The following is a 15271-nucleotide window of genomic DNA, read 5'->3' as shown; positions in this document are numbered from 1 at the left end:
AATAAGGCTGGTGTCCTTAAAGTTGTTGTTTGGATGTAATGACTTTTAACGGCTAATGTCTAATTCAAAAGTGACAACCCAGAAACCTTCATAATTAAAATTCTTTAGGTCTGCTGTAATAAATGTTAGTAAATCAATGAAATTGTTATGCATGTTCCCCTCTACAATAAGCCATTAAGCCTGCAGTTACAATGTGTGTTAGTGAGTCTTTGTTTGGTAGTTTTGGGCCCAAACAGTCCTGGGGAGGGTCCTTTGTGATTAATTAAAGAGCGACCAAAAGAAACAGGCCTAAACTATGTTGGCAGATAATATAAACCCTCACTTAAATCTGGGCTTACAACTTGGCAACAACAAAAAGTGTTTATGTTATTTATACATTATACAAGCTTGACACAAGCATGAATTAATTATTTATTAATCATCAATAAAGTCATTGATGCTTACTTTTTAAACCCCATATGAGTCTTTTTAAAAGTAGTCTAATTTTTCTTTTTATTTACTGTAAGTATCATATGGAAAGTGTTTTTACATTAAAAAAGCTCGACACAAAGGCATAAATAAATTATTTATTAACCATCAATAAAGTCACTGATGCTAACTTTGTAAACCCTGTATGACTCCATCTTATTTGAAAATACATTTTATGCATTATTTACAACGCAATCCTCCATGTACAGTATATTATAAGATGTATGGTGATCAAATGTTGTTTGATTTTGGCAGTGTTTCAGATACCTGAGATTGCAGGTCATCAGGTTACCGGCATGAAAATTTAAGTAGCACGAAACCCCACCATACAATTGGGAGACTGTAAAAATCAATATTTACATCAAGAAAATCAATTCAAAAAGAGGGCAAGACGTTAGCAGAGGATACATAAACCTTCTAGTTGTAGTTGGCTAAAATTACAGTACAGCAAGTTCATCAATACAAATAACATTTGTAATAATAATATTACAGTATTCTTATTTATATTTCTTTTCTAGCCTTGTTGTCCAGTTGTGTCTGTAAATTGCTGGAATATGAGTTCCAAATATGTTAAGAAAATAACAAATGCATGAATCTTCTCTTGAGACTGTAGGCCAGTACTCCACATAAAAATGGATGATGACAAGTTGAACATCTGCAAGGAGGAAGGTGACAAGGAGACAAGTTAGGAGTTTTAGGGACATCTGTTTGGCTCTCCTTCCTTCCCCAGCCTCTCTTGGAGCAGGATCTCTCCTTCTTCCTTGTTTCTGGCATCTTTATCCGAGAAAGACAGATGGATTTGCTTCTCCCTGGATACACACTCAATCACTCACACACACACACGCACACACACTCTAATGCCCATGCATGCATGTACTGTATATACACACATATATAAAATGATACACAACCAAAGGCACAAATAACCGACAGAGTGAAGGCATAGTGACTTTGACAAACAAACAGACTCCAGCGGGCACACACTCATACACTCAGCGCTTGGGAGACGGACAGCTGCACAAACACGCCCGGCCCTCATTCTTGGGATCTGAGTGGTGCTCCAACCACAACAGCAAATATTTCCCCTGCTGTCATCTTCTCTATTTTCTCTCCCTTATTCATCGGAAGCGTGCCCAGGAAGTGGCAAGAGAGGTTCAGCAGCTTCGTGGTATGGCCTGGAACCACCGCGTCCCTCTTTTTCCCCATTTCCCTCGTCTTCCTCCAGGAGCCAGATGCTGATTGGGGGGAAAAGTGGTGGCGAGGTGGGACCCTACCTGTCCCCTGGGGAAGATGAAATGTAAATTTTGCGACGTGGGCTCATTTGCTGCAGTCTGGAGCTGTCTGATAGGACCTGACTGGAGGCTTATTTGATTAGCTTAATTCCATCCTCGTGTGGACCACCGCAGCAATATTCCTGGAACATTTGTTAGAGCATTAGGCCCACAGTTAATGAACAATTTGTTCCGTTGAGCAACGAACCACACGAGCCATCGTGAGCCGTCCTTAAACTCCATGAAAAGGTTTTCATAGTTGTGAAACCTGCCCAAGAAATTAGATTGGAGAACTTGTGACTGTAAAAACTGCAGTCATAATGATTTTTATGTGTTCAGATGATGTAAACAACTTTGTTAATTTCTCTGTGCTTGGATGATGCCTTAATTTGATTGCTTGCACTGGTTTTGTACTATCCCATTATCCCAGGGCCTTACTCTGAATGTTGTCAACTTGTAAATGCATTACATGTTGTCCAGTACTGTGCATAATAATAGAATTTCAGGGTATTTTATTTGAAAGTATATGGTGTATATAAAGAGCATTATTAGAAGGGTCATGCCTCAAAGCGTCTTCGCATGAGATATTACTGGTGACAAAGACACACTCACCTTACTGTACATGGTGCATCTTTCACACCCTCTCCATATGTTACATTTTAGCATACATCTCCATGTGAGAAACAGTATGAGTCATAATATTATTAGCAGCAAGAGCAGTCAAACAGTACATGTCACAGTCCAAGACAGATTATAGTGATTAAATATTAGAGGAATGAAGGAGGAAAAGTCATTTTGACAAAACATTTAATTTTCTGTTGAGTTTTAAACCTTGTTTTATTTTATCTCAAATAGCAAGCAGAGTTCATTTTGTGACAAGAAGACAACCGTAAATGTAAATGTGGTGTCAAAAAATAGCACTGATGTTAGAACTGCAAAGAACAATTTTTATACGTTTAAAGCAATTGTAAATGTTGACACTTTTTGGAGGTCACCCTACAGCGGATTATTTTGGCAAATTTTCAGCAGGATATTTGCGTTGGGTTTAGGATACATAAAAAACCAAGCCTTGTTGTGAACTTATATTCACATACTCTCTTAAATAGATAATGGTTTGTTAAAATATGGTTGTTGTTGTTTTTTAAAATCAAGACGATACATTGTTAAACCCCTGTTAAAGCAAAAATCCCTATTTTTTATATCACTATATATTTGTGTTGCCCCTTGTCCCACTGATGATACCAATGCTGTTAAAACTCATCATGTCAATATAACATAACAATATATTTAAATTCCTGATTAATGGGCGTTTCACTGTATAGCAACCTCGAGCTGAAACCAAAATGTGTAAGAATATGTGAAGAATAAGATTGTAGCTAGTAGAAAGCTAACATTGTGTGTCATCAGAAACTGTTATATAACGGGTGGGATTTATTTCACAGAACAAAACATAAAACTCAGGCTAACAGGTGTGTTCACTACAGACCTTGCTTTGTGCATAAATAAAAATGCACAAAAGTATCTGAACGGCTAAAATACTAACACTCTTATTACAGTAATTCAATAGGACATTTTGTGTTTAAAGTTTAAAGTTGTGTTGTCTTGATTCTGCTTTGTTCGGCCTTGGAAAAAAAAAAGGGGTTGGGGAGCTGTACAAGGAGAAGAAAACCAATGATATGATAATGATTATATATATTGCATGAATTATTTGAGTGGGAGGTTACATTAATAGTAAAATCTGTGGCTAGCTGATCAGATAATGAATGAAATATGATCCAGAAAGTCCAGGTTGAATAATACATCTATGAATTTGAATGATTTTGAGAAGCCAAAATACTATAAGGAACTATGGAAAGTTAGACTATCATTTGTTATACTCTCTCTCAGTGATTTTAGGATAAGGCATTGAATTGGCTCATTCACGGTATAAAGTAATCTCTTCAGCAATGTGTCATCGCTGTGCATTAAACTTTTTTGCCAGCGTCCTCTACAATCATTGCTTACCATGCGTAATAATGGAAGCTTGCTAAACTGTGTAAAGTGTAAACTGTTGTGGGAGAGATCTGTTTGAGACAGCCAACAGTTCACTGAATGTGAGCCAGTCAAAGCAAACTTTAAATGGAAATATCAGTTCTCAGTGTGTCAGTCGACAATATTTGCCTTGAGATTTGCTGCACCAAAACCATGCCAAAACTTAAAGGACCAGTGTGTAAGATTTAGTGGCATCTAGCTGTGAAATTGCAGATTGCAACTAACTGAACACCGCTCATGTCTGTATTTGATGCCATGGGAATGTGATGTGGGAAGTACCGCGGAGGTGTCTCCCCACAATATTCATGTGTTTAAATTAGGGCTGTCAAAATAACACGTTAATTTCGATTAATCAATTTGAAAAAAAATAACGGATACAAAAAAATAACGCAGATTAATCGATTCCGTATTGACCTTTGACCCGGAGTCGTTCTAGTCAGTCACCACCATTAGACTGTAAAATGAAGGAGGGAGACGAGAACGCGCTGCCTGGATCATTGATTGGAACATTTACTTATAAAAAACGGCCTGATGGAAGTGTTGATAAAAATAAAGTCCTCTGCAATGTCTGCAGCAAGGAATTTGCATATTGTCAACTCTAAAGTACCACATCAATGCAAAGCATCCAGGAGTTAATCCGGAGGTAGGCCTACGACCTAGCATGTCCCATGATACCAACTCTAGCAGTCAACCTCATCTTCAAACCACACTGGAGCAAACACTGAAACGTAAACTTAGCAAATCTGTATGTGACCGATTGAGCAATTCCCTGGCTAAATGGATCGCAATGTCCTGCAGACCAGTTTCGGTGATAGAAGACAGGGGGTTAGCAGAGGTTTTGCAAATAGCCTGTACAGACAGCGCCCGAAACATGATTGCTGCCACGAGAAAGCTTCCATATGAGCGCATGCCTTGTGTTGCTCATATGTTACAGACAAGCATCACTGTTTGCCTCGCAGACAGTGGGTTTAGTGACACATTGACAAAGTGTCGTAAGATAGTGGGACATTTTAAACATAGCCCTGCCAATACAGAGGAGCTCCACCAGCAGCAAAATCAACTTGGGCAACTGACAGAAAGTCTGATTCAGGACGTTCCCACAAGATGGAACTCGTCACTCGCCATGATCTCTCGTCTCCTGAAGAACCAGGAGGCCATCAAGGCTACACGGAGCAGACAGAAGCACAAGCTGACTATGTTGACTACATCTGAGTGGGACAAACTTCAGAGGCTGGAAGCCATCCTTGAACCTTGCAGGTAAAAGCTTACACACACACACACACACACACACACACACACAAAACGTCTTTTTTTATTTATTGTGAAGAAATTTACCGTACTTTATTTTACAAATTATTGAAGTAGGCTAGGCTACTACTATGACACTGATATAATAAATGTACAGTGTGCATCTCTTATCATCCACTGCAGATATGTGACTGAGCTCCTTGGAGGTGAGACTTATGTTTCTTGCTCTGTGGTGTTGCCTGCTCTCTGCCACCTGTACCACACAATGGAAGTTTCGGAGGAGGACCCAGCCTACATTGGAAAATTCAAGACTGCCTTTAAAAAGGACCTGTCTGAATGGCAAGCAAACCTCAACAATGGATGGCTCAACATAGCTTCAGCACTGGACCCACGCTTCAAGGACTTGAAGTATCTTCAAAAAGGAGACAGAGAAGAGGTGTGGACTAGCCTTCAGGTACTGCTGCGAAATAAACCCAGATGATGACACGGTGGAACCAAGCAGGGCTCTGAACCACTACAAAGCAGAGCCCAGCATTAGCATGGAGGAATGCCCGCTGCAGTGGTGGACAACTCATGCAGGAGCCCATCAACAGCTGTCTGTCCTGGCTCACAAATATCTGGCTGCCCCTGCCAGTTCTGTCCCTTGGGAGAGACTTTTTTCACTTGCAGGTAACATAGTCCAAAAAAAGAGAGCAGCCTTGAGCTCTGAGAATGTAGAGAAGCTAGTTTGTCTCAGTGACTGGCTGAAGGAGAAGTAGAAGTGAGGCAGATGTGTCTGACTACAACTTGAAAATGAGAAATTGTTGCTTTGTTGATTTTTTTTTGTGTGAAATGTGGTAAAAGGGGCTGATTTTTTATTGAAGGTTTATGTTCAATTGATATTGCACTATGTTAAACTTTTGGTCTCTGTTGCCTGAGTTTATTTATGGCACATACAGGAGAAATAGTGTTGACATTGAGGGGAGTGTTCATTTATTTTCATTGTGTCCTCTAGGTTATAATTGTGGCCTGAAATGCCTTGTATGTGAAAAAAAATTCTTCCTGAAGCACTTCTGAATTTATTTCCTCAGCATATTAGGTCATATTATTGTAGATTGTTATGGCCATTATTGAACAGTGAAAATAGTAATAAAATAGTTTTTGAACTTTAATGTCACTAATGCTGATTATTCATTGATTCATTTAAATTGAAATATTTAAAATACTTTCACAGCAAAAATTATATATGCGATTCATTTAGATTAATTAATCACAGAGTATGTAATTAATTAGATTACATTTTTTAATCGATTGACAGCCCTAGTTTAAATTCAAGCTGTCCAAAGAAGTGTACAATGTCCAATTTTCCCCTTTACTTTTTCTATAACGTCACTTTTTACAACAATGTCTAGGGAATCGCGAAAACCTGTGCAGTTGCTGCTCTAACAGTAGTGGCAAACCAATTTGGAAAAAAAAAACTGAAAAAGAAAAACACAAGCCTTTACTTCATGAAGAGTGCCCCTATACGTGTCCATTTTCTACTAATATAACTAGTCTGTGATGATTAAATGCAACTTCTAATTGACTCTGCTAGCTACCTAGTACAGTAGTGTTACACAGTACATCAGTTGAAATGTGGCAGAGGGTCAGTCTGTTTTTACTCCATTTCTACATTCTCTATTTCTGGCTATTGTCATAACAAATGTCTAACTAAAGTGTACAATCTCAATAGTGCTAAGATCGCCATCCATATAAGGTACCATCAGCAGCAACTGGGGCCCACTGCCTAACGTCGTCAATCCCACTACCCATGCTGCTGTCACTCCCAGCAGGCAGCAGCAGTCAGTCACTATGACTTGCCTCTGCAGTAATGGCGGCAGCGCAAGACACACAAACTGATCGCTGGATTTGTTGGATTCAGGTGATTATACACTAACGAAAACATATCTATGAATATTGTATTCATTTTCTGCCGAAAGATCCTCCTAAATATTACACACTGGACCTTTAAAGGAATAATTTAACATTTTGGAAAAAGAAACAGAATATAGCACGAGTTACGTTAGAAGACTGACTGAGCCTAGAAGCATGCAAGCTAGCTTAGCTTAACCACAACTTGTCGTCTTTGCACTTCAGTTTTTGTATTGATTAAACAAATGTATCATGTTAAGTAGTAAGTGTCCGAGGTGCAGGCTCTTTTTTACCTCTGGTACAAAGCCCTGCTAGCTGTTTTCCCCTGCTTCCAGTCTTAATGCTATGCTAATACTCAGCTGGTGATAGCTTTACATTGAGTGTACAGATATGAGTGGTATCAATATTCTTACCTAACTCTCAGCAAGAAAGTGAATAAACACAGTGGGGCTGCCCCCTAGTAGTCAACTTAACCATTAGTAGATGTGAAGAGTATTAGTCAACCCACTTTTTATTAGTCGGATAATTGCAGAACTCCGTTCATGAGCGAGAATATCAGAGTGCATAAGGGATTGTTGCAACATGGATCTTTTCTCTTGTAACACAGGGAGTCACTTACCGGTGCACTGTTGCATCTACTAACTGTACTGGCTGCTGCCACTAGCTAGTTAGCGACCCTATTAGCTGTCTGTACCCGGACTGGAAGCTCAAAGGACAGGGAGAGTTTATACTCTAGTAGTGCAGGAGCGGGGAACCCATTGGGGAATACTGCCGGGGAGCAGGGCGGACCCACGGAGGCCAGCTGATTTACAGAGGCTCCTAACAAGACTACGACTCTGGGGATGAAGACGCAGCAGATTCAGGCAGCGACAGGAAAGGCATGAAACAGAGGAAGAGGAGCAAGTTTGTAACCAGTTCATTTCTGGGTAACGTTATACATCATCCGTCTGTGAGTATTTGTTTTGGTGAAGTTATTTGTGCCGTGATCTGAACAAGACTTAAATATTCACACATTCAGAATCATTACCGCTTTTTCCATTAACAGCGACAACTTGTCGACTAGGAAAATCTTTAGCTGGGGGGCAGCCGTAAAACACAGTTGATTTAAGCATCTCTGACCCTGATCTGGGAATTTAACCTATATCATTACCACTTCCACCATATCAAACACTCATCAGCATTACCATTTCCTCACAAAATCAAATCAAAAGTATTTCTAACCATTCGAAACCTTACTGGCTTTATCACACAAGCAGTGAGTCATATTTATCAACCTTGCCATAAACTACCATCGAATCTAGACTAGCACTAACTAAAAATAAACCTCTCTTTCTCACTCCTTTCTCTCTTTTTCTCTCCCTCTACCATCTCCGCATCTCCTCCTCCGTTCTTCCTATGTGTGTGTCTTCCTCTCTCTCCTCTTTCTCTCTCTGCCCTTCCTCCTCCGGCCTGCCACGCTCTCATTTGTCACATTTACAATGGAAACATCCAAATTTACAGATGCTATCAATTAATCACCTCCGCTCTAATTACAATCCAATTAACCTCTGTTTCCATGCGCCATGCTGCAGGACGGCCAGCACCCCTTCCTACTCAATCACACTGCTCAGAGAGAGACAGACAGAGAGTCGGAGTGGGAGGGAGAGTGGAGAGCAGAGTGAGATTTAATGGAAGAAAAACTAAGTCAGAAGGGGAGAAAGATACTGTAGATAGACAGATAGCTATACACTGTGGCCAAAAGTATGCGGACGCAGTTTGTGTCCCAGTCCACATCAGGTTGCTTTTGAGCTGTTTTCACGATTTTTTTTTTTTTTACAATTAAGGGGTGCATAGATGGACCAAAAATGAGAGAAAGGGAGATGAGAGAGGAGACAAGCAGTCATGGAAAAAATGAGAAATAATGGGAGGGAAAGGAAAAAATGAAGCTCAGCTCGAAAGCTGATGTCTCAGCGGAGGATCACAGGTGTGACTTGTGCGGAGACAAAGGAAGAAGAGACAGCTAGAGGAAGGGAGAGAGACGGAGGGAGCGGGAGGGAGGGAGGGATGAAGAGCTGTTGCTGCTGTTGTCAGGAGGATTGAAGAAAGGATGTGTCCATTACAGACGAGACTGTTCTCCTGGTGCCGTGGGAGACCAGACTGTCACCATGAACCACCTGTGTATGAATGTGTGTAAGTGAGTGTGTGTAGTGTCTATATGCATATGCATACACACACACATAATATGCCGATGTATCTAGTCGAACTTGCACTCACATTTTAATGTGTTTAACCTGAAGACAGTTCACATGTGTGCAAACATACATTAAGATGCTAACGCACATGCATTGACATCGAGTACGTGTGCACACATACAACAGAACAAGCACACACATGGAAACACACACACACAGTCTCATCCAGCTCTAACACAGATGGATATACACCACCACTATTAGCAGCTCTGGATTTACAGTGGCCCGTCAGCCTTCAGCTTTTAATGCCACGTGGGGCCTGTTTTACAGCTCTGCCCCAGGGCCCCAATCGGCTTTCAATTAGCAGGTGAGCTGCAGCCCTGTTCCCAATCAATAGCCCAGTACAGGCAGGCTGCAGGCACCCTGGGGCCCCAAGCTTGGAGGGAGGAGAGTGGAGGAGGAGGGGGAGGGAAGCTGGCAAGAAAGGCTGAGGTGGAATCATGCCACGCTACCGGGCCAGAGGGCTGTTTGAAGGGGTTGGACCTGTCACTTCCTCTCTTTCTACACATACACAAACACACCGAAAGAAATGCATCCAGGCACAATTTGTCTGAAAATTCAATCATCAAATCTTGCTTTTCTTAAACAAGGAGAACCAGGCTAATAAAATCGACAGACTAAGTGAAGAATGTTAACCTTAGAAGAGGAGGCTGCCCTCCAGTTCAACTTAGGAAGTAAAAGCTATGTTTCTGTATGACTGTTCTGTGTGAGGAAGGGGAATTTGAATAAAGAAAACTCACTACATAGTTAAATTCCACAACTTGGATTCCAAAAATTGCGATGTTTTGAATTTATTCATTTAACACAGCCATTTTCAAAATCTGCAGCTCAGTTTGATAAAAAAATGCAATTTAAACACTAGTTTGCATGCAATTATTTCTTTAGACAGAGATAGTTTCTTGTACAAAGATTGTTCTTATGCAGTTTTCCCTGGTGGATGAGTTTTCCTCAAAACAAGTGACAGAATCTTCAAAGATAGAAAACTACTCTGTGCTTTTATAGAAAATATCAGTTAATAAAGGAAGGCTTTTGAAAGAGGCTGGGTTGCATTAGACACAAGTAAATTTGTCTCACAAAAGCTAGACTGTTTTACTGCGTACGATGACAGATGTAAAGACAGATAATGGGATGAAGTAATACAAGATGGACATTTTTGGCAGTATATCTTTCATCAAGAAGTCTAAGAAATCAGTCTCATGCCTCTTTACAGGAACATCAATAAAACAAACATGACTCAAGTCAAACTCAGCTGATAAACTGCCTGACAAGAGCACCACAATTTCTACACTTTGTGGTCAGGACATTTTAATGCCCCTGCATTGGAAGTTAAATTATTTATGACTATAGGACTGAATACAAATTAAGTGACTGATTAAAATTTTTGTAGTGCACACACACACACACACACACACACACACACACACACACACACACACACACACTCACAAATATGCATTCGCATGCATGCACAGCTGTCAAATCTGCACTCTCATCAAGGCTCAGCTCAGTCCAACTCCACAGAGAGGAGGAACCAAGCGAAACAAAATTAAGTGTTTCAATTCTCATCCACCTCTCTGAGACACCATCGCATGGCAAAATAGCCAAGTCATTTTAATTAGACTCACAGAGCACCACATGCTTTGGTCCCTACCTCCAACACATAAAAAAGAAAAATCCCATTCTCCTTAGTGACAGCAGAGAGAGAAAGGGGAATCTGCCAAAGCAGGCAGTTTGGCACAGAACCGGTATTCACTGACTAACGGAACAGAGCACCATTTTTACATCATGCTGTACTGATTGTCAGAAGAGCAACCCCCATCAAGAAATGTCCTGCCTCTATTTCTTATTTATTTATTTATTTTCTCTCCTCAGTGTTTTGTAACCTTGTGAGAAGCTGGTAACAAAGGGAGTGTGGTGCACGGTGGCGAGGTTAGAGAAGGCTGGAAGGCATTGAGGAAGAAGAGGAGGATGAGGAGGAGTGAAGCTACAGGGTTACTTGAGTGACATGGGGGTCTTTGAAGGCCACACAGCAGGAGGTTTGGGGGAGTTGGCGTGGTGGAGGGGGTTGGTTAGATAGGGGAGAGGTGGGAGAGATAACCGGGTCCCCTCCACCACTCTCTCTCCCTGCGCCAGTTTTATCGCAGGGGGGCGACGAAGGGCTTTGAAGGCATCCCAGCAGGAGGCGTATGATTGTGCGTGTGCATGTGTGTATGCGTTTGTTCAGATGCACGCGTGTGAGAACATCAATGAGTGCACGTGAGAAATAAGCGGCTGAGTAAATGAGGCAAAGTAATGAGTTCAGGTGTGCACATACGTACAATTCTATTCGTGTATGTGTTTGTGTGCCCGCATGTGTGATGGGAGAGCAGCCCGCTACAGTACATCTCACTCTGAGTGGTGGAGAAGCAGAGCTAGAGCCGCTGGAAGGCGGAAAGACAGGCAGCTCTTCCCTCCACACATCTCTGTTCAAAGGCACCATCAAAGTCTGGCAGAAATGTCAGTGCTGCAGGCAGGGGACCGGCCTCTGAATGTCAGTCCTTCTCAGGTCAACACCGAGAGCCAGCCTGCCTCGTACAGACAGAAAGAGAGAGAGAGGGGCAGAGGGGGACAGAGAGACACAGGGAGTGGATGAAGATAAAAAGAGAAAACACAGGGACAGTGATTAGGGGAACATGATAAAATGATGGAGAAAGAGAGAGCAAGATGAAGTTATGGAGGGAAGAGAGTGGTAAGCAAGGAGAAGTAGACTGCAGGGCAAAATAATATCAGGGAGGAGAAGAGAACAAAATGTGGGCTTTGGCCGTTTGTGAGCAAGACTTAGTTTCTTTCATTCTGTCAGTGTGTGTTTCTGCGGGTGCAGCAGGATGTCAAGTGACTTCAGGCCAGAGATCTCGGGGAGACTTTGAGTGAGAGAAGTAATAAGGGAAGAAACAGAAAAGCAAAGCAAAGCAGGCAATACAAAAAGGCCCATTGGTTCTGTGTGCATCTGAAATGCAGGGATACACTCACAGAGACAGATATAATGGCAGACAGACAGACACACAGAAATAGAGAGAGATATGTGCATTCGTGCACACACACACACAAACACACACAAACTAGTGATTGTCCCAGTACAGGCCACGAGGAGCCTGTCAGATTACAGGAGGGTAATTGAATGGTAAGGGAGCAGACAACACATCTAGCACAGCCGGACTCCAGAGGCGGCCGCCACCATACCAGAGCTCAGGGGAAATTCAGGCCCCACTTAATAGTGAATTGGAGATGGGACATGTGTGTGTGTCTGGGTATGAGTTTGTGCGTGAATGCTTGGTAGGTGTGGGACAAAGGAGAGTGCCAATGGCAGCAGCAAAAATGGTCACTAAAAATCTGAGGAAGGCTGATTTGAAAAACTACTTGACATGAGCAGACAAAAACACCCTGAAAAAAAACACACAAAGTAGAGAGAGAGAGAGAGAGAGAGAGAGAGAGGAAGAAAAACAAAGAGAGAAGGGAGACAGATGTATACAGGGACAGAACGAAAAGCAGAGCAACAGAATAATGTAGATGAATAGAAAAGCTTAGAGGGAGAAAGATAAGGCAAGGGAGAAGAGGTTTTGAGAAGGGGAGTGAAATGCAGAGGCAGAAAAAACATGAAAGGGGACAGCAGGGACAGCGGGGGAAAAGAGCGGCCAGGAGAGAGAAAAGAAAGAAAAAGATAGAGGAGCAAGAAAAAAAAGGCGAAGGAGAGCTGCTATATGATGAGCCCGAGAGTCCATCTGCCAATGAGCATCTCTAATAGCAGAGGAAATTGACAAGTGAGTGTTGTGAGGGAGTCAGAGAAAAGCACTGTGGAGCACACAACATGAGGAGAGGAAGACAAGTGACAAATTATTGTCGTTTTTTTTTTTAGTGGCACTTTAATGGCAAAGAACACATCATAATTGTGTTCCCATATGAATAGAGATGAGCACAATGCATACATTATCATATGGATTAAAGTGTGTGTGTGTGTGTGTGTGTGTGTGTGTGTGTGTGTGAGACAGGCAGCCGAGTTCTGTTGGGTGCCTGTCTCTATAGACGGAAGCCCAGCGGCTGGGTAGAAACTAACAAGTAACTTCACTCTGGTGAGAAAGACTGAGTGGGGAGGATGTGGAGAAATGGATTGAAGGAGAGAAAAAGAGAGAGTGAGAGACATAGAAAAAGCACAGAGAAAGAGAGAGAGATAGAAAATTAAGGTAGGGTGTAAGTATGGAAGGAGGAGAGAGACAGGAAAAGAGAGGAGAAAACAAGAAGGTCTGCTGGGTGTAAAGTTTCCCCTGGATATGATATGTGGATATGGGGATGTCATGAAGCCTGTGAAGTGGAAATAATAAAGAATTAGGATTGTCTCTGAAGACAGGGGAATTAATCCAAAATGAATTACAAAGGGGGGGAGAGGAGGAGAGGAGGAAAAAAATCAACATCAGCTATTTCCTTTTCCTCTGCTTCGAGGCAGATAGGGGGCGGTTTGTGCGAGTACTGTGAATCCCATAAAAATTAAATTAATAACAAAGGGAAAAAACACACACACACACACACACACACACACACAAATAGAAGCAGAAAAAATTAGTAATACGGGGGTGGAGAGAGATAGTCATACAGAGAGCAAGGGTACAGATGGAAAAAAAAAAAAAAGACGAGAGAGATTTGAGGGAACTGAGGGTGGGCACTGTTGCTGCCAGATTGCACTGCTCTTTTGTTCCCCCTCGTCTTTCTGGAAAGGGCTGCCGGTGTTAAAGAGGAGATGCCGCCGAGGCCATTGTAATAAATGCCACTTGTAAATTGCGGAGTGGAATTATACAGCGTACAGATGGATCCATACGCCTGAGCAAAACGTGGCCAAAAAACCGGGAGCGATAATTAAGACTTAGGGGGTGAATGACAGTGCCATTTGTGACGACGGAATATGGCGTCTCCTAGCTCTCTGGGAAACAGAAGGGCTCGGAGAGGCTCGGTGTCACAAAACATTACCCACACAGCTGTTGGCTTTATGAGCAGCAATGGTGTACTCCCTTCCTCCCTCCCCTCCCTCTCCTCCTCTTCTGCTCTCTATCTCTTTCTACCCTCTTCTTCTCCAAACCCCCCCTTCACCCCCACCCGTCTCCCCTTGGTCACCACACAGTGGTGCTGTTCTTTTCGCAGGTTGTGGCATTTTAAAACAACCACCCCTTCCCTCCCCCAAAACACTGCCACCATCCGCTCTTCCATCCATCGCCACCCTCTTCGCCTTCTTCGCCTCACACCACCATCCTTGCCATCTCTGAGGGACTAGACAAGGACTTGTACTCCATCATTCATATCCAGGGGGGGAGGAGGAGGAGGAGGAGGAGGCACTCCGCATGCACACAAATATAGAGTAACACCCAGGCTGAAAATTCAATAAAAAGCACTGACACTGACAGTGCTTGGTACTGTTTTGAATGGGAGTTTGGGCTTACTGGGGCTCTGGGCTGACTGTAAAGTAGGAAAATCGAATTCTGTTGTTTTTCTTCTCTCTCTTTGTTAAAAAACATTTTTGTATGCCATCCCTGCGCTCACAATGTCCACACAAGTCCATGCATGCTACACTGCTTGTAAGGTTCAGGAATCATGTCTGTGCTTTGTTCATACTCTAGCTCATTTCAAGCAGTTTTCTCTAAAAATCACTAGACGCTGGTTCCGTTGCACTCCTGGGAATTCACCACATCTCCTGCTCAACAAGTGCAACTGTCATGTACCTGAATACCTCTTTTGTTTTGTGTCATTGCATTATAAATTCTCACCGTATCTCTTTGCAAACACCACCAAGAGAAACTCTTGCACATTTATCCTACTTGGCGAATAAAGTGATTCTGATTCTGATGTGTCCCCCAAACTCTGCCCTTTAGTCTCCGTCTCTCTGCTAAGTCCATCTATCTCTCTGCCTGGCTGGCCAGCCTGTCTTCTGTTCTCGTCTACCTCTTTGTCTCTGTCCCGGGGGCCTCAGCAGCGTGCAGAGTAGCCTGCGAAGTCTTAACTCAAACGAGACCCCTTCGCGCCCCGTTAAACCACCGACCTTCTCTGTCACTCCTGTCGCCCGCTGCTGCCGACGACGGGGGCCTGAGCTGCAAGCTAAGAGACCCCGAGCTC

The 15271-nt window shown here is 42.5% G+C and overlaps 1 protein-coding gene across 1 annotated transcript; it reads left to right on the top strand.

Moving 5' to 3' along the window:
- The first annotated feature begins 546 nt into the window (after positions 1 to 546).
- LOC127352122 (E3 SUMO-protein ligase ZBED1-like) lies at positions 547 to 6466 on the top strand. Its single transcript, XM_051380292.1, has 2 exons — positions 547 to 5027; positions 5202 to 6466. Exons 1-2 carry the CDS (start codon positions 4432 to 4434, stop codon positions 5497 to 5499), a joined length of 894 nt encoding a protein of 297 aa, XP_051236252.1. The 5' UTR covers positions 547 to 4431; the 3' UTR covers positions 5500 to 6466.
- Positions 6467 to 15271: the final 8805 nt, after the last annotated feature.

Source organism: Dicentrarchus labrax, unplaced genomic scaffold, assembly GCF_905237075.1.
Source record: "Dicentrarchus labrax unplaced genomic scaffold, dlabrax2021, whole genome shotgun sequence".
In the NCBI taxonomy this organism is placed as follows: domain Eukaryota; kingdom Metazoa; phylum Chordata; class Actinopteri; family Moronidae; genus Dicentrarchus; species Dicentrarchus labrax.
This window is presented reverse-complemented; position numbering and strand designations above follow the sequence as displayed.

What these genes read in the sequence shown, in the direction of transcription:
- LOC127352122 (XM_051380292.1), top strand. Translation starts at nt 4,432, where the DNA reads ATGTCCCATGATACCAACTCTAGCAGTCAACCTCATCTTCAAACCACA. An exon ending in GCCATCCTTGAACCTTGCAG is followed by an intron (nt 5,028 to 5,201) that starts GTAAAAGCTTAC and finishes CATCCACTGCAG; the next exon opens with ATATGTGACTGAGCTCCTTG.